Source organism: Equus asinus, chromosome 14 (assembly GCF_041296235.1).
Source record: "Equus asinus isolate D_3611 breed Donkey chromosome 14, EquAss-T2T_v2, whole genome shotgun sequence".
Lineage (NCBI taxonomy): Eukaryota > Metazoa > Chordata > Mammalia > Perissodactyla > Equidae > Equus > Equus asinus.
In genome coordinates this window covers 29,841,626-29,867,519 of record NC_091803.1, presented here as the reverse complement: position 1 = coordinate 29,867,519, position 25,894 = coordinate 29,841,626, and the positions used below count along the sequence as shown (strand labels likewise).

Sequence of the window (25,894 nt, the reverse complement as noted above, 5' to 3'; positions counted from 1 at the left end):
AAAAGAAATGAAGAAAGTCTCCAAGAAATATCTGACTCAATCAGGAAACGCAACATAAGAATTAGAGGTATTCCAGAAGGAGAAGAGAAAGAGAATGGAGTAGAAAGCTTGTTCAAAGAAATTATAGAAGAGAACTTCCCAAACCTAGGGAAGGAGACGGAAATCCATGTGGAAGAAGTTGCCAGATCTGTCAATGTAAAAAGACCTACTGCAAGGCATATAGTAGTGAAATTGGCAAAACTGAATGACAAAGAAAGAGTACTAAGGGCAGCCAGGCAGAAGAAAATAAGCTACAAAGGAACCCCTATTGGGCTTTCAGTAGATTTATCAGCAGAAACCTTACAGGCTAGGAGAGAGTGGAACGACATATTCAAATCATTGAAGGACAAAAACTTTCAGCCAAGAATACTCTATCCAGTGAAAATATCCTTTGGATATGACGGAAAAATAAAAACTTTCCCAGACAAACAGAAGCTAAGGGAGTATGTAGCCACGAGACATGCCCTATAAGAAATTCTCAAGAAGGCCCTCACACTTCGGGAAAAAAAACGGAGAAAGGGGTTACAAAGCATGGAGTAAGGAGTTAAATAGGCAAGACAGAATCAGAGCAGGATAGCAAATACTCAAGTATAGCATTAAAGACAAAGGGAAGGAAAACACCAAAAACAAAGATAATCTTGTCATTTTAACCACAAACTCATAACACAAGATGGAATAAGATGTGAGAAACATAACTTAGGAGGGGAAGAGGAAAGGGACCGAATTGGTTTAGTCCAAGGAAATCAGAGGCCATCAGAAAAGGGACTGTCTTATCCATGAGATCTTGAATACAAACCTCGGGGTAACCACTAAACAAAAAAGCAGAATAGAGACACAAATAATAAATAAGGAGAAAACAAAGAAACACAATATATAAAAAACTACATAACTCGATTGGTAGACCAACATACACAGGACGAGAAACAAAGGAAATGCAGGAGAACCAGAAAACGAGTGATAAAACGGCAGCAGTAAGCCCTCATATATCAATAATCACCCTAAACATAAATGGATTGAATTCTCCAATAAAAAGACACAGAGTGGCAAGATGGATTAAAGAACAAGACCCAACAATATGCTGCCTCCAGGAAACACATCTCAGTTCCAATGACAAACACAGGCTCAGAGTGAAGGGATGGAAGACGATTCTCCAAGCTAATGGTAAACAAAACAAAGCAGGTGTCGCACTACTTATATCGGACAAAGTAGACTTCAAGATAAGACAGGTAGGGGCCGGCCTGGTGGCGCAGTGGTTAAGTTCACACGTTCTGATTCTCAGCGGCTTGGAGTTTGCCAGTTCAGATCCCAGGTGTGGACATGGCACCGCTAGGCAAAAGCCATGCTATGGTAGGCGTCCCACATATAAAGTAGAGGAAGATGGGCATGGATGTCAGCTCAGGGCCAGTCTTCCTCAGCAAAAAGAGGAGGATTGGCAGTAGTTAGCTCAGGGCTAATCTTCCTCAAAAAAAATAAAATAAAATAAAACCTTCTAATTTTAAAAAAAAGATAAGACAGGTAAAGAGAGACAAAGAGGAGCAGCATATAATGATCAAAGGGACACTCCATCAAGAAGAAATAACACTTATAAATATCAATGCACCCAACACAGGAGCACCAAAGTACATAAAGCAACTATTAACAAACCTAAAAGAAGACATTAACGGGGCTGGCCCCCTGGCCGAGTGGTTGGGTCCGCGTGCGCCGCTGCAGGCGGCCCAGTGTTTCGTTGGTTCGAATCCTGGGCGCGGACATGGCACTGCTCATCAAACCACGCTGAGGCAGCATCCCACATGCCACAACTAGAAGGACCCACAGCAAAGAATATACAACTATGTACCGGGGGGCTTTGGGGAGAAAAAGGAAAAAATAAAATCTTTAAAAAATAAATAAATAAAAAAATAAAAAATAAAAAAAATAAAAAAGAAGACATTAACAACAACACAATAATAGTTGTGTTATTAGTCTACTCACATCAATAGACAGATCATCCAGACAGAAAACTAACAAGGAAACAGTGAAATTAATTGAAAAGCTAGACCAGATGGACTTAATAGACATATATAGAACACTCCATCCAAAAACGGCAGATACACATTCTTCTCAAGTGCATATGGAACATTCTCAAGGATAGACCATATGCTGGGAAACAAGGCAAGCCTCAATAAATTTAAGAAGACTGAAATAACAATAAGCTTCTTTTCCCATCAGTGCTATAAAGCTAGAAATTAATTACAAGAAAAAAGCTGAGAAAAGGACGAAGATGTGGAAACTAAACAACATGCTATTGAACAACCAACGGATCACTGAAAAAATTAAAGGAGAAATCAAAAAATATCTGGAGACAAATGAAAATGATCACATACCATACCAACTCATATAGGATGCAGCAAAAATAGTATTAAGAAGGAATTCGTCACAATACAGGCACACCTTAACAAACCAAAAAAAACCCAAATAAGCAATCTCAAACTACACCTAATTGAATTAGGAAAACAAAAACAAACAAAGCCCAAAGTCAGCAGAACAAGAGAAAAAATAAAAATCAGAGCATAAATAAATGCTATTGAAACAAAAAAGGCAGTAGAAAGGATCAATGAAACAAAGAGTTGGTTCTTTGAGAAGATAAATAAAATTGACAAACCCCTAGCCAGACTTACAAAGAAAAAAAGAGCTCAGATAAATAAAATTTGAAATGAAAGAGGAGAAATAACAACAGATACCACAGAAATACAATGGATTATAAGAGAATACTACAAAAAACTATATGCCAATAAAATGGAAAATCTAGAGGAAATGGATAAATTCTTAGACTCTTACAACCTCCCAAAGCTGAATCAAGAAGAAACAGATAATCTGAATAGACCAATCACAAGTAACAGATTGAAACAGTAATCAAAAGCATCCCAAAGAATAAAAGTCCAGGACCAGACAGCTCCCCTGGGGAATTCTACCAAACTTTCAGAGAGGATTTAATACCTACACTTCTCAAGCTATAACAAAAAATTAGGGAAGATGGAACGCTTCCTAACACATTCTACGAGGCCAGCATCACTCTGATACCAAAGCCTGACAAGGATAACACAAAAAAGGAAAACTATAGGCCAATATTGCTGATGAACATAGATGCAGAAGTCCTCAACAAAATATTGACAACCTGAATACAGCAATACATCAAAAAGATCATACATCACAATCAAGTGGGATTTATTCCAGGGACACAGGGATGGTTCAACATCTGCAAATCAATCAATGTGATGCACCACATTAACAAAATGAGGAATAAAAACCACATGATCATCTCAATAGACACAGAGAAAACATTTGACGAGATCAAACAGCCATTTATGATAAAAACTCTTAAAAAAATGGGGATAGAAGGAAATTACCTCCACATAATAAAGGTCATATGTGACAAACCCACAGCCAACATCATATTCAACGGGGAAAAACTGAACACCAGTTCCTTCTGAGAACAGGAACAAGACAAGGTTACCCACTCTCACCACTCTTATTCAATACAGTACTGGAGGTTTTGGCCAGAGCAATTAGGCAAGAGAAAGGAATAAAAGGAATCCAAATAGGAAGTGAAGAAGTGAAACTCTCGCTGTTTGCAGACGACACGATCTTTTATATAGAAAAAGCTAAAGAATCCATCGGAAAACAATTACAAATAATTAACAACTACAGTAAGGTTGCGGGGTACAAAATCAACTTACAAAAATCAGTTGCATTTCTGTACTCTAACAACGAACTTAAAGAAAGAGAACTCAAGAATACAATTCCATTTACAACTGCAAAAAAAAGAATAAAGTACCTAGGAATAAATTTAACTTAGGAGGCGAAGGACTTATACAATGCAAACTATAAGACATTATTGAAAGAAATAGATAATGACATAAAGAGATGGAAAGAGATTCCATGCACATGGGTTGGAAGAATAAACGTAGTTAAAATGTCCATATTACCCAAAGCAATCTACAGATTCAATGCAATCCCAATCAGAATCCCAATGACATTCTTCACGGAAATAGAGCAAAGAATCCTAAAATTCATATGGGGTAACCAAAGACCCCAAATTGCTAAGGCAATCCTGAGAAAAAAGAACAAAGCTGGAGGCATCACAATCCCTGACTTCAAAATGTACTACAAAGCCACAGTGATCAAAACGGCATGGTACTGGTACAAAAACAGGCACACAGATCAATGGAATAGAATTGAAAGCCCAGAAACAAAACTACACATATACGGGCAGCTAATCTTCGACAAAGGTACCAAGAACATACAGTGGAGGGGCCGGCCCCATGGCCGAGTGGTTAAGTTCGCGAGATCCGCTTTGGCAGTGCAGAGTTTCGCCAGTTCGGATCCTGGGCACAGACATGGTACCGCTCATCGGGCCATGCTGAGGTGGCATCCCAAATGCCACAACTAGAGGGCCCTACAACTAGAATACACAACTATGTATTGGAGGCCTTTGGAGAGAAGAAGGAAAAAAAACAACATACAATGGAGAAAAGACAGTCTCTTCAATAAATGGTGTTGGGAAAACTGGACAGCCACATGCAAAAGAATGAAAGTAGACCATTATCTCACGCCATACACAAAAATAAAGTCAAAATGGATCAAAGACTTGAAGATAAGTCCTGAAACCATAAAACTCCTGGAAGATAACACAGGTAGTATACTCTTTGATATTGAACTTAAAAGGATCTTTTCGAATACCATGTCTTCTCAGACAAGGGAAAAAAAAGGAAAAAATAAACAAGTGGGAGTTCATCAGACTAAAGAACTTCTGCAAGGCAAAAGAAGCTAGGATCAAAACCAAAAGACAACCCACCAATTGGGAGAAAATTTTTGCAAATCATATATCCGATAAGGGGTTAATCTCCATAATATATAAGGAACTCACACAACTGAACAACAAAAAACCAAACAACCCGATCAAAAAATAGGCAGACGACATGAACAGACATTTTTCCAAAGAAGATATACAGATGGCCAATAAACACATGAAAAGATGTTCAACATCACTAATCACCAGGGAAATGCAAATCAAAGCTACACTAAGATAACACCTTATGCCTGTTAAAATGACTATAATCACTAAGACTAAAAATAACAAATGTTGGAGAGGCTGTGGAGAGAAGGGAACCCTCATACACTGCTGGTGGGAATGCAAACTGCTGCAGCCACTATGGAAATATGGAGATGCCCCAAAAAACTAAAAATAGAACTACCTTATGTCCCATCTATCCCACTACTGGGTATCTACCCAAACAACTTGAAATCTACAATCCAAAGTAACATATGCACCCCTATGTTCCTTGCAGCAATATTCACAATAGCCAAGACATGGAAACAACCCAAGTGCCCATCGACTGATGATTGAATAAAGAAGATGTGGTATATATACAATGGAATACTATTCAGCCAGAAAAAAAGACAAATTCATCCCATTTGCAACAACATGGAAAGACCTGGAGGGAATTATGCTTAGCGAAACAAGACAGACTGAGAAAGACAAACATCAGATGATTCCACTCATATGTGGAATATAAACAAGCACATGGACGAAGACAACAGGTAAGTGGTTACCAGGGGAAGGGGGGTGGGGGGCGGGTACAGGGGGTAAAGGGGAGCACCTATGTGGTGACAGTCAAGAAATAATGTACAACTGAAATTTCACAGTGATGTAAACTGATTGTATTGTGTAAACTCATATATTATGAACTCAAAAAAAAGTATATGTGTAAATAAAACCATTATAAAATATGAAAATTTTATAATGTTTAAAAGTTTAGAGAGAAAAGCTACATGATAAAAAAGTTAATAATTTGATAGTATATCGTGACAAAAATTCTGGACTATGCAATATTCTAGAATGTGGCGTGGGGGGGAAGGGTGGGAGGCAGGAAGAGGAGTGTGAATGCACTAATCAGAGGGAGTCAGATATTGTTTCATCTATGAGGTTGATAAACTGAGAAAGAAGCTTAGTTTATTATTTGAAGTCACAAATCACTAATAAACTACAATCAAGTTACGTCTTTTAAATTATCTGTGAGAAAAAAACACAAAGAAAACATATATAGCAAAATACAAAGATCAAAAGAAACAGAAACATAAAGCAGAAAATATACAAATAGAAAGATACAAAACTGAAAATTTCCGTTAAAAAAAAACCTAAATGGGATAAAGTCACTTATTAAAAAAGAAATACATGGATTAGATCAAAAGCAAAATTCAACTATATGCCATCTCCAGTAGAGAAGTCTACAATAAAACATCTCAGAAAGTTTGAAGGCAGAAAGAAAATGGGCAAAAACACACTAAAGCAAATACAAACAAAAAGGAAGGCAGAGGTTGTAATAGTCACACCCAAGGTGAACTGCAGACAGCAAGCACTCAGCGGGGCCATGGCTGTCTTTGATAAAAATGCTACTTAAATCCTAATAGAGGAGAAAGAAAGAAAGAAAACTGCCCAACTGTTTTTATGAAGCCAAAACAATCGTGACACTAAAACCTGATAAAGATATTCACTTACAGGATCTCAAAGAAAAAATTCTAAATAAAATATCAACAAATATCCAGCAGTACATTAACATACATACACACACACACCCATGAACAAGTAGGATTTGTTCTTGAGTTGCAAGAATAATATTAGGAACGCTATTAATATGATGGGCCATATTAGTAGATCAGAGGAAATAAAAGTAATACATTCAATCTTGATAGACACTAAAGGGCATTTAATAAAATTTGACAATAATATTTGTCTTTTTTAAATTACCTAACATGATAGTATCGAGTGCTGACTGAGATCTGTTCCCGCCTCTGGAGTTACCGAACAGCTCAGAGATTACAGTAGAGACGATTCTGCTGGGAGCAGAGGTCCACGGCTCTCCAGGGCTGAGTTCCAACGGGGCCCCATTTTGGTGTGGCTTCACCACCAGGGCAAGGGAGGCCAAACCTTTGCAGGCCTTGACTATGGAGAGAACTGGAGTGGGGAGAAATCATCTTTGGAGGGAGAATAGTGTTACTGTGTTTGGCATGAGGAGGTTAAGCTGCTCTCACCCACACTGAAAACTCTACTATCCAGAGGGTCATTCTGTGAGGGTTCCGTACTAACGGGTACAGGAGTGACTATCTGTACCAGCTGGCCCAGGACAGTCTTGGTTTACACTCATTCCAGCTTCATTAGTAAAAGCACTCTCTTTTCCTCTCAAAAGTGTCCTAGTTTAATAATAAATGGTACGGTCACACTCAGTATACTGAAAGTTTATAATGTTTATACATGTGGTAAGAGTTTACATGCACACAAGAGTTTACATGTTTATATGTCTGCATAGTCGTATATACAATTATCTAGCTTTGATTTCCAAAAAAAAACTATTAAAGCCTGGCCTCAGCACACTCACCCATCCTAAAACAAATTAAAACATCAAACAGAACTCTTTATATATCAGAACTTCTTATGATTTCATTTCATCGTCAGAAATTTACATCATATAAACAAAAGTGCTGCTACATTTCAGGAGCCAAAGGAAGAAAGCATTCCCAGAAAGGACGGAGTAAAAACATCGTGAACTGTTGTTGACAATGAGAAATAGAACAGTATAAACCGGTATCAGGACTTCAAGTGTGGTGATGACACGCTGTTGGAGCCCTTCAACAGAACAGGTTCAGGAGAATATAAACCCAGAGTAGACGGGCTTGCATAACATACAAGCAGGAGTGGAGGAAGCAGGAGCAGTGGAGACAGACTCTACTCTGTCCAATATAAACAGCTGTGAAGGTAAGAAAACAGGTGCACAGCTGCCTCTTCCTATTTAACCAATGGTTTTGTGATGAAAGGCAAAGGGAGAGTTAGATAAACGTATCTATTGGAAAATCACCGGAAAATAACATAGCACCATCACGTTCTTGATAAGGGTCAAAACGCATCAAATAGTATACTTAAGAGTTTCATATCTCTCTAAACGTAAATTTTACCTCAAAAAAGGAAAAATCATAAATCACTACTGAACTCTAGTTATGGATATGAATACTAAAGTGTTCGGGAGTGAAGTGTACTGATGTCTGCATTAGTTTGAAATGCATCAAAAAAGTAAGATGGATGGACAGAGAGATGAGTAAATGGGCAGATAGGTGATAAAGTAAATGTGGCAAAATGCTAACACCAGGATCTAGATGGTGTGTTCACTGGACAACTATTTCCACTTTTCTGTATTTTGAAGAATATCATATAAACTGTCGATAAAAAGGCAACTACCGTAAAGTTACAGACTTACTTCCAATCTATATACTTTAATCAACATTAAGACATTCTAAAGATTGAAGACTCAGAAAGCCCTATCTTTGTAAAGAGGTTGACGCAGAGATGAGAAATGACCATCACTCACCTATAGACTGGGAGCTGAACACTGCTACAATCTGGGGGCTGGCCAAGGCCTCTAGCCTGTTCTTCAGTGCCTCCAAGTGCACACACTTCTCTGAGTAGTCTGGTGTATCAACAAGCATCATTAAGCTGTTCTGCATACCTGTTAGCTTGGCAGAAATCACAGCTATGTCCTATAAAAAGACCAGAATAGAGGATATTTATTTTAAAAGACCCCACTCCTTCAATTAAGAATGGACAAAATAATTTGGACAAAGAGAACAGATTAGTGGCTACCAGAGGAAAGGTGGGGTCGGGGGTGGGCACAAAGGGTGAAGGGTTGCACCTACAACATGACTGACAGACAATAATGTACAACTGAAATTTCACAAGATTGTAACCTATCATTAACTCAATAAAAAAAAAAGTGGAGGGAAAAAAAAGAATGGACAAAATACATGAAAAAGCAATTCTTAAGAAAATGTCCCATAAACATATTATGTTCAATATTAGTGGTATTCAAATAACGGTAAATTAAAACAAGGAAGTGCCATTTTCCTCCTAACAAATTGGAAAAACTTTTCAAAAACGGTAATAGCGATTCTTGCTGAGGGTGCAAAGAAAAAGTCTATTGGTACCATAAATTTATACTGTCTTTCTGGAAGGCAATTTAGCAATATGCATCAAGATCCTTAAAAATATTCACATTTTTTGACCTGGTATTTCCTCTTCAAGAAATTTGTCCTAAGGAAATAATCAGAGGGACAGAGAGATATTAATGTACTATAATTAATTAACATGACTTTAGTGTTATAATAACAAAAACCTGAAAGCAACCTAAACGTTCCATAATAAAAAATAAAATATGAATTATGGGTCACTCATAATGCCAAGTGGAATATTCTGCACCCACAAAAAATGATGTTTTTAAAAATACTTACAACTTACTATTAAGTGAAATAAACTAGATAAAAAAGCATACAGACGCTAGAATATATATAAATGTATGCATACCAGTAACATATGCATATATCCAAAACACATACATACAAATATATACAAATACATAGAAAAATACCTAACAGACATTAAAAACACATTACTAGGGATTAGGAATGAGGATCATTTTCTTTTCTTCCTTGTATTTTTCTGAATTTTCCAAATCTTCTAAGACATGTAAATTATGTTTATAATTAGAAAAATAAATGCTACTTTTAAAAAAGAATTGAGTGTAATAACTATTTCATTTCAGCATTCAACAGGTGTCTGCGATGTGTCACACACTGTATTAAATGTGTGAGACACAGAGAGGAGGAAGATCACAACGCAGCGCTTGAGTTTACAACGTATCGGGACAGAAAGACCACGTACATTTTAAGAAGTATGGCTCAAGTGTTACAGGAGCACAGGTGAGGGAGCAATTAATTTTGCCTGAGAGGCAAGGAGCCAGCAGGGAGCGCTATGAAAGGAGGTGACACTTTAGCTGGACCTTGAGGGATGAGTGTACTATACTATAAAGGAGAGGAAGGATGGTTCCGGAAGAGAACTAAGACGTGAAAGGGGATGGTGTGTTAACAGTCTGGAGCAGTCACAAAGTGGAAATCACATGGAGGGAGTGGCCAGAGAAAAAGCTGAAAAGGCAGGCCACATACAACCCTGTTGTGAATGACAGGCTATGGCTATGCTTTGTGAGCAGGCTTAGAATTTATCCGGCAGAAAATGGGGAATCAGTCAAGGTTAAAATGGGAGGGCGAGGGGCCAGCCCCGTGGCCACGTGGTTAAGTTCGGGTGCTCTGCTTCAGCGGCCCAGGGTTTCGCCAGTTCAGATCCTCGGTGTGGACTTGCACCGCTCATCAAGCCATGCTGAGATGGTGTCCCACATAACACAACCAGAGGGACCTGAACTAGAATACACAACTGTGTACCAGGGGGCTTTTAGGAGAAGGAGAAGAAGAAGAAGAAAAAGGAGATTGGCAACAGATGTTAGCTCAGGTGCCAATATTTAAAAAAAAAAAGTAGGGCGAGGGACAGGGAAATGCCATTTGCCAATCTATGCTTTAGAAGATCCCCCTGGTCTCATGTGCAGGATAAACCAGAGTGTGGGAGGGACTCAGCGGCAAGAAGACCAATGGACAGCTGTTGCAATGGTCTAGCAGTAAAAGGACTGGAAAGCATGACTAGAGTGGTGGCAGAAGGATACAAAGAACAGATAACTGAAGAGATAGATGGCAGAGATGGGGAAGAGCAAGCAGTTAAGGACTGCTGAGGTTTCTAGCCTAGATAGAGCGTGGAAAATGACATCACCAACCAAGAGAGGGAGGCCAAAAGAAAGAGCAAATGGGGAGTGGCTTTGGACAGAAATAAGGAGTTCAGTGTCTGAAGTGCCTAGAGGGAGTCCACTGGATGCGTGTGGTCTTGTGGGCAGTTAATTCTGAATATCAGGATAGCTGGGAGGACAAAATCAAGATGAATAACTTCTAGCTAACTAACATTAGTAGCTTACTCCTGTTAACATCAGAGACCATATTTAAATCCAATCTCTCATACACATGTGCCAGGAATTCAATAAAATTTACAGCTTCCGTCTAGGAAGCCTGGATCAATTAAACTTGTCAGGTGCCCTGAGGGGCTCTGAAATGGAATGGGAAGGAGTATGGCTCTATCGTACTTAAGGATAACAATAACTGATATATAATAATAGATGGATTGTTGAGTGAAAAGTCAAAGGTCAAAGCAGTGTTCACAATGTGCCACCATTTGTGGAATAAAAGGGGCAGGGAACATATACCTGATATAGGCGTGTATACATCTGGAAGGACAGGCTTAAAGATGACAAAAGGGTTGGCATGCAGAAGGGAATTTAGGGGATTGGGAGGGTCAGGGTTACAAGAAAGATTTATTTTTCACTACTTATTCTTCTTTCTTAAAATTTTTCCTAGGGGCCGGCCCCGTGGTCTAGTGGTTAAGTTCATACGCTCTGCTTCAGCGGCCCAGGGTTTCACAGGTTCGAATCCTGGGCACGGACATGGCACAGCTCATCCAGCCATACTGAAGCAGCGTCCCACATGCCACAACTAGAAGGACCCACAACTAAAAATACAACTATGTGCCAGGGGGCTTTGGGGAGAAAAAGGAAAAATAAAATCTTAACATTTTTCCCATGTGCATTTATAACTTTTGTTTGTCTGTTTCCTTCCTTTTTCTCCCAAAGCCCCCTGGTACATAGCTGTGTATTTTTAGTTGTAGGTCCTTCTAGTTGTGGCATGTGAGATGCCACCTCAGGATGGCTTGATGAGTGGTGCCATGTCCGCACCGAGGATTCCCGCCTACAAAACCCTGGGCCACCAAAGCGGAGCACGAGAACCCAACGACTCAGCCACAGGGCCAGCCGCCATTTATAAATGTTTTAAAAACTTTTAAAAGTTTTTAAAAATAGCAAAAAAGATGATAATTCATTTTGCTTTACAATTGAAAAGGAGTTTTTCATAAGACATCATCTCATTTCCTTCTTATAACTGGTTATCAAAAGGATTACTCCCTTCCCCACTTTGCAGCCCTTGGAGGGGTTAAGTAACTTGCCAAGGTGCCAGTGCGAGTCAGGCCCCTCTGCCCATGTTCCACACTCTCACTGACTGTTTTCTCTGCCTTTTTATCGAGGCTTCTCCTGAACTCACTTTCCGTGGCTAAAAGGCTTCGGTCAAGCAGAAGGTACAAACTGAAGAGGGTGCAAATACTCAGAGCAGCCTCAGCTCTTCCTTATCCCAAGTCTGAATGTTTCCATACGCACCTATTTACTACCCCTTATGATTTTGAGTGGAATAGCTCTCTCATTTGTTTCTCCAAAACTCAAGTTCCTGCTGAAATTCCTGGTTAAGATTTCACGTCCCTTAAACAAGACACCTACTTGAGTCTTAAATGTCTCCTCAATATCAGCACTCAACGTGCTCCACTTGTCTGCTTCTTGAAGTGATTCTGCGGCCAGCTGCATTCTGGACTTGACCTGGTCGATTTCTACCAATACCTAAGAAAAAAATGAGAGGTGAAAAATGAAGGAAGTGGCAGTTCCATTTTCTCTACCTTCCACCCGTGACTTGACACCTAAGTATTATGGCATGTTCCTGACTTCAGGGAGCCTCTGTACCCCTTACAACACCAATCACAGAGCCACATTTGTTCAGCGAGTGCTGAAGACAGATGAACAAGCTGAGAGAACTAAGCGAAAGCATCATTTGAGTGCTTGGCCAGATTGTGAGTTAAGGCTGGCCTCCCACTATGTGAGTGAAAATCTTCCAGAAACAGGAATTGACATTTAGGCTGGGGGCCAAAATACCTGCATCGACTGAGACGTGTCTTGTTCAAATTTTTTAATGTCCTCCTTGACAAGAATCATTTGTTCTTTCAGAAAAGACGCCTCCTGTTTAAGGGCTTCCACATCACGGAGCACCTTGGGCATGTTCTGAAGGGCCTGGTGACTTGTTTCTGTAGCAAGAACCCAAGAAGAGCAACATGGACCAAACGTGAAAATCAGACCAGTCACCAGGGGACAGTATGAATAAATCAGACAGGAAGGAAATTCTCCCCAAAGCACTACAACCACACGGTTTTCCAAGCCTGTGAAAAATGGGAGGTGGGAGGGGAGAGGAGTGGGGAGGTGGCCTCTGCCAGGACCATGTCCTCCCCAGAGTGACAGTGAGGGTCCTGTGATTTAACAAGGAATGAACCATCAACCTGACCCAACATCAACCATTTTCCACCACTGAGTTAAACTGAAGTCCTTTTTCGAGGAAGGAGAATGAAGGAATCTGACAGTGGGTGAATGCCGGCTATGTGCCAGGTGCTTTACGTACATTATATCACTTCATGTCCATGGCAATCGCTAGCAGCCACCTCTTACAGATAAGAAAACTAAGGCTCAGAGAGGTTAAGTAACTTGCCCAAGATTTCACAGAACTGAAATCAAGTCTTACATGTGCCTGGACCCAAAGTCTGCTTTTCATGGTCTTTTTAAAATGTGGTCCATAGACCACCAACACCAGGTGGAGTGCAGTTAAAATGCAGGTTCCTAGGCCACCTGCCAGAGATTCTTATTTAGCAAGTCTGGTGGGAGATCAAGCAAGATCAAGGAATCTGCATTTTTTTTAACAGACTTTCCAAGTGTAGGATAAAATTTGAAAATCTTTGCAGACCAGGATGTGTTATCTGGAATTGGGGGGGTTAACAGCATAACCCTTTAAAGAGCAATTCACTGGGGAATCGACCAAAGAAGCCCAGAGTCTTCTGCGCCACCTGCGTGCTGAATGGAACCTTAACATCTTGAAGATGTGCTTCAGGAACCTGTTCGTCCAGCTCTACATAAAATAACACTGTTTCCAGCACTGACTCCAGGTAAGGTTCTCAGATTAAGAAAACAAAGGCAGAACACACAAAGATTTCTTCAGTGCGCAGACTTCACCGCCTTTACACAGTGCTGCTATGGCCCCAGCCTGGTCTCTCGCCTGCTAAACCACAGAGTCACTCTCTTTTTTTTTTGTCAGGAAGACTGGACCTGAGCTAACACTGTTGCCAATCTTCCTCTTTGTTTTTTTTCTCCCCAAATCCCCAGTACACAGTTGTATATCCTAGCTGTAAGTCCTTCTAGTTCTTCTATGTGGGATGCTGTCACAGCACGGCTTGATGAGCCCTGTGTAGGTCTGCGGCCAGGATCCAAACTGGTAAACCCTGGGTGGCTGAAGCGGAGCACGTGAACTTAACTGTGACACCACCAGGCTGGCCCCCCAGAGTCACTCTTCAGGCCTGGCTGGTTCCCTGTGTACCTCTTTTCCCTTCTCCACAGCCCCCAAAATTTAGTCCACTCCTGCATCCATTTTAAAACTATCACTTGCAGTGGTTGCCTCTGGGAGGGTAAGGGCCAGATTGCACTGCAAAGGGGCATGGAGGCACTTTCTTAGGTGATGGTAGAATTCTATACCTTGACGGAGGTCTGAGTTTATACTAGCTGTATACATTTGTCAAAACTCATCAAACTTATCAGATAAGATCTATGCACTTCACCTCATGCAGATTTTATCTAGTAAAAAAAGAGCTGTAAACAAGTATTGAACTCTATAATGTTCAGGGTTCTAACAAATGTTTAGGGGGGAAGCATACTGATGTCTGCAACTTATTTTGAAATACATCAAAAAATAAGAAGGAGGGATGGACAAATGAATAGATTTGTGATAAAGCCAGAGATTGTTAACTGTAAAATCTAAGTGGTGGGTATATGGATGTTCACTACAAATTTTCTCAACATTACTGTATGTTTGGCAGCTCCATCCACAGTTGCTCAGTTCAAGAATTTGCCATCAGTCTTGACTTTCTCCCCCTCTCATCCTTCATTCCAATTCATCAGCAAGTTCTCCCCTTTCCTCCTCCTAAAATTATCCTTTTTCGTTTTTTTTTTTTTTTTGATGAGGAAGATTGTCCTTGAGGTAACATCTGTGCCGATCTTCCTCTATTTTGTATATGGGATGCTGCCACAGCGTGGCTTGATGAGCGGTAGGGATCTGAACCCATGAACCCCAGGCCGCCAAGGCAGAACATGCGAACACATCCATGACACCACCAGACCGGCCCCTAAAGATATCTTAAGTATCTTTATCACCAACTCCACTGCCATGACCCAGGTTGAAGCTGCTATCATCTCCCTTATGGACTACAGCAACAGCCTGCTGAATGGGGACATACTGAATTATATCACTTCCCTACTTAAAAATCCTCTAGTGCCTGGGGCCGGCCCCATGGCCAAGTGGTTAAAGTTCTGTATTCTGCTTAGGTGGTAGGGGATCACAGGTTCAGATCCCCGGCGGAGAGCTACTCCACTCATCAGCCATGTTGTGGAGGCATCCCACATACAAAACAGAGGAAGACTGGCACAGATGTTGGCTCAGGGCTAATCTTTCTTGAGAAAAGAAAAAAAAGAGGAGGCAGATTGGCAAGGATGTTAGCTCAGAGCAAATCCGCCTCAGCAAAAAAAAATCCTCCAGTGCCTTCCCATTACACTTGTTTTCAATCAAGTCCAAATTCTTTAATGTGACGTTAAAATCCCTGCATGATGTGGCCCCTGCTGACCTGTCTAACCTAAGACTGGGTCTTGTTCAACACTGTCTCTCTGCACGCTGGAGAACAGTTTGTGCCCAATAAATATTTGCTGAGTGACTGACTGAACAAATCAGTCCTCTAATTTGCGGCCCTCAACATCTCTTGCCTGAACCTCTGCAATAACTTCTTTTCACTGCAGACTTGGGCCCTTGTCTCATCTTCCATAAAAATAAAGCTTTAAACCTCCAAAGGCTTCTCACTGCCTGTGGGATGGAATCCAGACTCCTCAGGATGGCCAAAAAGGCCTTTCACAGTGTGATCCCAGTCTGCTTTTCTGCCTTATCTCCAGCAGAAGTTTCCCCCCATGAAAGTGTGATCCTCCCATAGTAATAATACCAATGATTAATAGTTATTGATGCTACTGATGAAGGTCTGTTTGAGCTCACCTCCCTCTGGACTGACTAGGCCTTTTTATAACCACATGCCTCTGCGTGTGTTGTTCCCTCTCCCTTTAATACTATGTTAATACTTGAATATAATAAAGTATAACGGATGAGAACCTGGGCTCTGAAACCAATTGTGTGGGTTCAAATCCAGGCTCTCCCTTTCATTAGCAATGTGACGTTGGGAAGTCACTTCCCTCAGCCGCAGTTTCTACAGCTATAACGTGGGAATAATAACTGTACCTACCTCTACGGATGGTCAGGTTTAAATTAGATAATCATGCCAAACAGGAGGCACTATTAACATTTGGGCCAGGACATTTCTTCACTGTGCAGCTGTGCTGAGTATGGCAGGACACTAAGCATCACTGGGTCCTTCCACTAAATGTCCATCACTGTGACATTCCCCACCATTGCAACAACTTAAAAAACTCCCACCAACTTCCAAATATTCGGGAGGAGGAGAGGCAGCATTACCACCCTTGGTTGAGAACTACTTAGCTAATACATATAAAGCACTTAAAACAGGGCCTGACACGTACCAACACCCCACCACCACCACCACCTTTCCTTAAACCCTGGACACCTCTATGAAACAAAGTTCCATTTACTGGACCAGAAGCTTCCAGTATGCAGTCTGTCTGACCCGTCTTTCCCACAGAGCCTAGCAGAGAGACTGGTGTGCAGAACGTACTGAATAAACATACAGTGAATAAAAATCAAGTCGAGGAGTTAATGAAATGGTTGCTGGCGTGCATTATTTTTTATAATTAACTGTCCTTAAAAGACGGTTAAAGTCTCCGTTCAGACCAGCCCACCTTCCTCCCCGACATGAAAATCCACTTAAACAATGTTTCCCAGATTTGTGTCATTCTCATATACCTTCAATATGCTTCTGCCAAATGTAAGGATCAATCGACTATTATTTATTTGTTCTTAAAATTCACTCTTTTAGCTTAGGTTTATAAAAGGAAACTTGATGGCACCGCCAGAGGTGGAAAAGCGAGATCCCGAATCAGCGAGCGTTGCAGACCGCCAAGCAGCAGACTAGCCCTGCTCGGCGCGTCCCCAGGACTGAGGAGACGCGGCCCGCGGCTCCCCTGACCCCCGGAAGCGTGACACTGACCGGCCCACTCCGTGCGCCCCCGGCCCCGTCGGGGCGCTCGGCCCCGCTCCGCTCACCCTCCACGGCGTGGTTCACCTCCTGGATGAACAGCTGCAGCTTCATCACCAGGGTGGCCGCGTGGCCGTCCGCCTTCCCGGCCGCCGCCTCCTTGGGGCCAGCCCTGAAGGCCGCGTTGATCCACTCCTTCACGTCGAAGTCTTCGGCCAAGAACTTGGAGAAGTCCATGGCCGCCCCGCTTCAGCCTCGGCGTCCAGGCCTTCAAGGCTGTCTCCGGGCGGCAACGAGACTGCAGATTCCGGAGGCCCTGCAAGAGCACCGGGGCTGGCCTGGGAGGGCGCACACCGGAGTCCACAGCACCAGCAACTGGCCCCTCCGTCAACTCGCTGAAGCATACGGCTGGGAATGACCCTCGCTGCGCGCCGTACTTCTCCCGGAAGTAGGTGGCCGTTACCGAGGCGACCGCCGGCGTTCCGGGCGCCCTGGGGAGCAAGCTTCTAGAGAAACGCCCCGGGCTGGGAGCGGCAGGCCGGTACTAGCGTCCCGCTTCTTATGCTAACCTTGGTGCTTGTTGAGCGCTTAAATATGTGCTTATTCCCAAGGCCTTACGCACATTAGCTCACTTAGTCCTCACAGTCCTCTGAGTACTATTGTTCTCCCCAGCGTAAAGATGAAGAACTGAGGTCAAGAAGAACTGGTTCAAAGTCACATAGCGAGAAAGTGGCTCTGTGGGGATCTGAACGCAGGCAAGCCTGCCGCTGGAGCCTGACTCTTTCTGATACTTGCCCTGCTACAGGGGGCAGAGGAATCTACGTGATCTGGCCTCTGCCCCCTGCTCTTCCTGCTCCTGTCTCAAAGCTCTGGCCACACTGGCCTCCTGTCCCTTCCCGAAACGCGCCACGCTGGCAATCTCCAGTCTGCACTTACTGCTTCCCCTAGATTAAGACAGCGTGACACCTCAGAAAAGAGAGGCTACCTGGGAGGGCCTCCTTTGTCATAGGAGCCAAAATTTAGAAAAACGAAAACAGGGGCCGGCTTGTGGCCGAGTGGGTCAAGTTCCCTAGCTCTGCCTGCCAGCCTGGGTCCACAGGTTCAGATCCCGGACGCAGACCTACTCCACTCAGCAGCTGTGCTCTGGAGGCATCCCTCATACAAGTAGAAGGTTGGCATAGATGTTAGCTCAGGGCTGATCTTCCTCAAGCAAGAAAAGAGGAAGATAGGGAACGGATGTTAGCTCAGGGCTAGTCTTCCTCACCAAAACAAAAACAAAAAAATTCTTTGTGTAGAGTCGTGAATAATTCTTTCATTCTTTCTTACCCTAGGCATACTCTGACTCAATGCATATGGTAATTCTTGAAGACAATATATATGTAAGAACTTAAATCCACAAATTAGGAAAGCTAGTATACTAGCCTTGGTAGGAGCAAACTGATTAGGTCCTGTGGCATGCTTCAAAGCCTTAAGTGCCCCTATGACATGCCCTGCCCCTCCCCGACTAGCTGACACTTTTTTTTTTTAAGATTGGCACCTGAGCTAACTGTTGCCAATCTTTTCTTCTTCTTCTTCTTCTTCTTTTCCCCAAACTCCTCCAGTACATAGTTGTATCTTCTAGTTGTGAGTGCTCTGGTTGTGCTTATGTGGGATGCTGCCTCAGCATGGCCTGACCAGCAGTGCCATGTCCACACCCAGGATCCGAACCAGCGAAACCCTAGGCCACCAAAGTGGAGCACACGAACTTAACCACTCAGCCATGGGGCCGGCCCCAGCTGACACTTTTTAAAAACAGCTTTATTGATTATTAATTGATAGGACATAAAATTCACCCCTTGTAAGCATACAAGTCAATGTTTTTTAGTAAATTTGGAGAGTTGTGCTATCTCCACAAGCACATTTCCATCAGCCAAAAAAGCTCCTTCCTGTCTATTTGCATTTGATCTCTGCTTCCACCCCCAGCCCTAGGAAACCACTAATCTGCTGTTTCTATAAATTTACCTTTTCTGGACAGTTCAGATACATGGAATCATACACTATGTAGTCTTTTGCATCTGGCTTCTTTCCTTGAGCACAATGTTTTGGAGGCCCATCCATGTTGTACCATGTTATCAGTAGTTTGCTGCTTGAATAGCATTCCCTTGCGAGGATATGACACATTTTGTTTACGCATTCACCAGCTGATGCACATTTATGCTGTTTCTAGTTTAAGGCTATTCTGAATAATGCTGCTATGTCTTTGTGTGGACCCATGTTTTCATTACTTTTGAATAGACTTCTACAAGTGGAATTGCTAAGTTGTAAGATAAATTTATGTTTAAATTTTTAAGAAACTACCAAACTCCTCTGGAGTGCCTATTACCATTTTACACTACCATCAATAACGTATGAGGGTTCCACTTTCTCTATAGCCTCACCAATATTTGATATGTAGTGATAAGTCATTGTTGCTTTCTCATTTTCTTAATAACCAATGAAATTGAACATCTTTTCATGTGCGTACTAGCCATTCTTACATCTTCTTTGGTGAAATGTCTATTCAAATCTTTTTCCCATTTTCAAATGGGCTTTCCTGTCTTCATATTATTGAGCTGTCAAAATTCTTTACATATTCTACATATAATTTCTTTATTAGAGATATGGCTTGCAAATATTTTCTCCAAATCTGTAGCTAATATTTTCATTTTCTTAATGGTGTCTTTGAGGTGCGAAAGTTTTTAATTTCAATAAAGTGCATTATCACTTTTTCTCTTTTACGGATCATACTTTTGGTGTTGTATCTAAGAAATCTTTGCCTAATAAAAGATCACGAATTTTTCTTAAATTTTCTTCTAGATGTTTTAAAGTTTTAACTCTTACATTTAGGTCTGTGATCCAGTTTGAGTTCATTTTTGGTGTATGGTGTGAGGTAAAGATCTATGTTTTTTTGTTTTTTGCATGCAGATATACAATTATCCCAGGACCATTTGTTGAAAAGACTTTCCTTTCTCCACTGAATTGCCTTTAGATCTTTGTCAAAAATCCAATAATATAAATGGAAGGGTTTCTGGCCTCTTAATTCTCTTCCATTACCCACGTGCCTCTTCTTGTACTAATCCCAAACCGCCCTGATCACTGTAGTTGATCGTCAGTTTTGACATCTGGTAGCGTTAATTCCTCTCACTTTGTTCTTTTAAAAAATTGTTGTTACTCCAGACCCTTTGCATTTCCATATACATCTTAAGACCAGCTTAACAATTTCTACAAAAAGAAAACATTGCTGGGATGGGAATTATGTTGAATTTATAGATCAGTTTGAGAATTGGCATCTTGACAATACTGAGTCTTCCAGTCTATGAACATGAAATGCCTCTCCATTTATTTAGATCTGGATTTTCAACCTTGGTGCTATTGACATTTGGGGCTGGAAAATTTTTTGCTGTGGGGGCTGTCCTATGTTATGCATCGTACGATGTTTAGCTGCATCCCTGGCCTCTACCCACTAGATGCCAATAACATCTCCTCCCCCAAGTTGTGACAACCAAAAATGTCTCCACACATTGCCAAATGTCCCCTAGTGGGAACAATCACCCCTGGTTGAGAACTTCTAATTTAGATCTTGTCTAATTTCTCTCAGCAATATCTTGGAGTTGTACATGTACATTGTAAATGCCTTGTGCTTCTTTTGTTAAATTCATTCCAAAGTATTGTATTCACTTTAATGCTATTGTGAATGGAATTGTCTTGATTTTCATAGTTTCTTGTTATAGAAATACAATTGATTTTTGTGTATTTATCTTGTGAACATTTAAATTTATTAGTTCTAATATTTATGTGTGCGTTATGTATTCCTTGGGATTTGTACACACACAGGATCATGACATTTGTGAAACAGACCCTTTTCCTTTTTCCTCTCCAATTTGGATGCCTTTCTTTCTCCCCTCTACCAGCTGCACTACTTAGAATCTTCAGTAGGATGTTGAATAGAGGTGGCAAAAGCAGACATCCTTGCCTTCTTCCAGATCATAAGCATCTGTCTTTAGCATTTAGTCTTTAAGTTCAATGCTAGCTGTAGATTTTTCATAAATGCCCTTTTTCAGTTGAGGAAGTTCGCTTCTATTCCTAGTTTGAGTTTGTTAAAATGTTGGGTTTTATAAATGTTCTTTTCTGTGCCTATTGAGATAATCATGTGTTTTTTATCCTTTATTCTATTCATATATATTATATAGTAATGGATCTTTGGATGGTAAGCCAATCTTGCGTTCCTGGGATAAATTCTACTTGGTCATGGTGTATAATGATTTTATACTGGATTTGCTTTACTAATATTTTGTTGAGGATTTTTGGTCTATTCAAAGGGGAAATTGGTTTGTAATATTCTTTATTGGTGATCTTTCTCTAATTTTAAGGGTAATAATACTGGTCTCATAGAATGAGTTGGGAAGTGATCCTTCCTTCTCTATTTTCTGAATTTGTGAAGGATTGGTAATGCCTCTTCTTTAAATGTTAGACAGAATTCGAAGTGAAGCCATCTGGGCCATGAAATTTCTTTGTGGGAACATTTTAAATTACTAAATCAACTTCTTTACTTGTTATAGATCTATGCGGATTTTCTACATCTTCTTAAACCAGTTGGTGATTTAGGCCTTTCTAGAAATGTGTCCATTTCATCTGGGTTGTGAAATTTGTTGGCACAAAATTGTTCACAATATTCCCTTATCATCTCTAATTTCTGTAGAATCAGTAGTGAAATTCCATCTTTCTTTCCTGACTTTGGTAATTTGTCTTTTTGTTGTTGTTGGTCAGTCTAGCTAAAGTTTGTTAATTTTGATTTTTTTTCAAAGAACCAACTTTTGACTTGATTTCTTTTCTATTTTTTTTGTTTGTTTGTTTTCTATCACTGATTCCTCCACTAATCAGTTTCCTTTCTTCTGCTTGCTTGGAATTTACTTTGCTTTTCTGTATTTAGCATATTAAAGTCGAATCTTTGGTTATTCATTTAAAACCATTCTTCTTTTATACTGCAGGCATTTAAAACTATATATTCCCCCTAAGCACTGCTTTACCTGAATCCCATAAATTCTGATGTTTTAATTCAAAATGTTTTCCAATTTCGCTTGTGATTTCTTCTATAACACAGGGGTTATTTAGAAATGTCTTAGAGTATTTCCAAGATTTCCTGTTGTTGATTTCTAACTTAATTCCATGTAGTTGGAAAATGTATTTGGTATGATTTAAATCCTGTTAAATTTATTGAGACTTCTTTTATAGGCTAGCATTGGTCTATCCTGGAGAATGTTCCAGATGCACTTGGGAATAATATGTACCTGCAGTCACTGGGTGGAGAGTTCTGTGTATGTTAGGTTGGTTGACAGTGTTTAAGTCTTCCATATCTTTCATTTCCGTGTAGTTGTTCTACCAATTATTTCAAGTGAGGTACTGAAATCTCCAGCTATCATTGTGGAACTGTCCACTTTTCTGTTCAACTGTGTTAATTGTTGCTTCAGGTATTTGGGGCTCTGATGGTAGGTGCATACATAATTGTTATGTCTTAATATATTTCCCCTTTTATCATTAAACCTTCCTCTTAACCTATTAAAGTCTATTTTGGCTAATGTTAATATATAGCCACCCCAGCTTTCCTATGGTTACTGTTTGCATGGCCTATCATTTTCATTCTTTTTTTTTTTTTTTTTTTTAAGATTTTATTTTTTCCTTTTTCTCCCCAAAGCCCCCCGGTACATAGTTGTGTATTCTTCGTTGTGGGTTCCTCTAGTTGTGGCATGTGGGACGCTGCCTCAGTTTTCATTCTCTTTTTAACTGAAGAAGATTCACCCTAGTGAGCTAACATCTGTGCCAATCTTCCTCTATTATTTAGTATGTGGGATGCCAGAACAGCACAGCTGCTAACAGAGCAGTGTCAGTCCACACCCAGGAACTGAACCCAGGCCACCAAAGCAGAGCGCATTAAACTCAACCACTAGGCCACCAGGGCTGGCTCCCTTTTTTCATTCTTTTATTGCCCAATGTATTTGTGTCTTTGGATTTAAGGGGGTCTTTTGTGGACAGCATATGTCTGGACGTTGTTGCTTTTAATCCAGTCTGACAATGTCTGCCTTTTGATTGGGGTATTTAGATCACTCAAATTTAATATAATTATTCATACAGTTAGATGTGCATTTTGCTATGTTTTCTATGTGCCCTTTAGTCCATTCTTCCTTTACTGCCTTGAGTTAAATATTTTTAAATGTATGATTTTTTATTCCTTTGTTGATTTCTTGTTTACACTATAGTTTTTATTTTCTTAGTTGCTAATCTAGAGATTACAATATGCATAATAACGTAATTCCAGTAAAATATGAAATTTTTGCTCCAATATAGCTCCATTCTCTCACCTTTGTGCTTTTATCATATATATAATAAACCCCAAAATACAATGTTATAATTATTGCTTTACACAATCTTATATATTTGAATCTTTTATATTACCGTACATATTTATCATTTCTGATACTCTTCCATTTCTGCTTGTGGATTTGAGTACCACTTGGTATCAACTCCTTGCTTCAGTATATAGCTCTATTCCCTCCCCTGTTATTGTTGTATATATTATTTTTTTGCTATAAACACAAGATTTTAATTGTTTTATGCTATTCTTTTAAATTAAAAAGAAAATTCTATTTATATTATGATTGCCTTCACCAGTACTTATTTCTTCATGTAGACATCATTCATCTCCTTTCAGCCTGAAGAACTTCCTTTAATATTTCTCATAAGACAGATTAGCTAGCATCGAATTATGTCTTTAGTTGGGAATGTCTTTATTTTGCCTTCATTTTTGAAGGACACTTCTGCTGGATATAGAATTCTTCTCATTTTCAGATCATTGAATATTCCTCCCACTGCCTTCTGGCCTCCAATGTTTCTAATAAGAAATCAGCTATTAATCTTATTATGAGCCTCCTGTACACAATGAGTCACTTTTCTCTGGAAGCTTTCAAGATTTTAAGTTTGGCTTTGGCTTTTAAGTTTGGCTATAACACGTCCAGGTGTGAGTTTCTTTGTATTTATCCTACTTGAAGTTTGTTGAGCTTTATGGATGTGTAGGTTAATGTTTTTGAGCAAATCTGGGAAGTTTTCAGACATTATCTCTTCAGATAATTTCCCTGCCCTTCCTCTCACACGTCCCTCTGGGACTAGCACTGTGTGTATGTTGGTGTACATATTGCCAGCACACACCTGATGGTGTCTCACAGGTCTCTGCAGCTCTGTTTTTCTTCTTCATCACCATTCTTCAGATTGGATAATTTCCATTGATGCATCTTCAAGTTCACTGACTTTTCCTTCTGCCAACCCAAATCTGCCACTGGGTGGCTCTACTGAACTTATTTCAATTTATTGTACTTTTCAACTCCAGTATTTCCTTTTTTTCCCTATACTGTCTTGCTATTGAGAATCACTATTTGTTGCCTACTTTCCTATAATTCTTTAAACATGGTTTACTTTAGTTCTTTGAACATATAATAGCTACTTTGAAGGCTGTGCACTAAATCCATCATCTGGAAATAATCACTTTATATTTACTGCCTTTTCCCCTCAGTATGGATCATTCTTTCCTGTTTCTTTGCATGTCTCATAATTTTTTGTTGAAACCTAGATATTTTAGTTAATACACTGTAGCACCTCTAGATTCTGAACCTCCTGAAGGTTGTTCCTGTTTTTGTAGCTTGCCTGGGCTACATTTATAGAATCTCCCTCCTTTATGGTGTGTAGCTAATGTCTCCGATTTTTATTCATTTTTATTTTAAAACCTGACTTCCTGTGTCTGCATAGCTTAGTGGCAGTTAATGATCAAACTAAAGTTGTGCTACAAATTTTGAGCCAGTAAATCTTGTCAATGGATGTGTGTGTGGGTAAGGGAGCACATTCAAAATTCTGGCCAAGTCTGTCCCAGTTTTTCCTTCCCACTGTGCCCTTTTGTATCTCCTCAGCATGTGAATACAGCCTCAGCATCAGCTAGGATTGTGTGGTTAGCCTCTCCCTGGTCCCCAGTGTACAATGTATACAGCCTCACCCAGGAATGTTTTCTCTAACAATGACCACAACATCAAACTAGTAGAACTGTTGGCCCTTCTCCACTTGGCGACCGCTGCAAATGTCACTTCCACTAACATCATGACAAAGAAGTTGCCACCTACAGAGTTGGGGCAAGGGAGAGGCTGGGATCAGCCCAGGGAAGAACGACAGAGACTGCAAATGTTCTTACCCAAACATCAGTGGCTTTTCAGATTGTCATCTGCCTTTGTTTGACTTCCAGGGCACTGAAATGGTTATTTTTGTCAAATTTGTTGATATTTATAGCTGCTTTTTGGAGAGAGGATTTGCCAATCTCTTTATTGGGCCATAGCCAAAAGTTCTGCCCCGAGCCCACACTTTTTGAGACATGCCAAAAGTGAGTTACCCTTCCTTACACAGGCCTAATGCATGTCCAGATCACCCAGATTAGCTTCATGTGGGACAGTTTTCCTTCTTACCACACCTGTCCATGAGGAACTTTGTTTTTTTTTGAGGAAGATTAGCCCTGAGCTAACTGCTGCCAATCCTCCTCTTTTCGCTGAGGAAGACTGGCCCTGAGCTAACATCCATGCCCATCTTCCTCTACTTTATATGTGGGACGCCTATCACAGCATGGCTTGCCAACTGGTGCCATGTCCACACCCGGGATCCGAACTGGCGAACCCTGGGCCACTGAAGCGGAACATGCGCACTTAACCGCTGCGCCACCAGGCTGACTCCCATGAGGAACTCTTATGGACACGTAGGAATGGCTTTTGGGAGTGGAAGGAGAGGACACAAATATCTGGG

General features: G+C 40.6%; 1 protein-coding gene across 2 annotated transcripts in view; it reads right to left on the bottom strand.

Moving 5' to 3' along the window:
• Positions 1-17,510, bottom strand: part of COG7 (component of oligomeric golgi complex 7) — an 81,785-nt gene extending 64,275 nt beyond the window's left edge. Inside the window, exons 1-4 of one of the 2 annotated variants that reach the window (XM_070484683.1) lie at positions 17,119-17,510; positions 12,744-12,892; positions 12,318-12,434; positions 8,439-8,607 (exon numbers count right to left, since the gene is read on the bottom strand). In XM_070484683.1, the coding sequence (XP_070340784.1) occupies positions 8,439-8,607; positions 12,318-12,434; positions 12,744-12,892; positions 17,119-17,287 (604 nt within the window). In that variant the 5' untranslated portion in view covers positions 17,288-17,510. The remainder of the gene's footprint in view (positions 1-8,438; positions 8,608-12,317; positions 12,435-12,743; positions 12,893-17,118) is intronic. The other variant, XM_070484684.1, reaches the window with a different exon arrangement.
• Between the last annotated feature and the right edge of the window lie 8,384 nt (positions 17,511-25,894).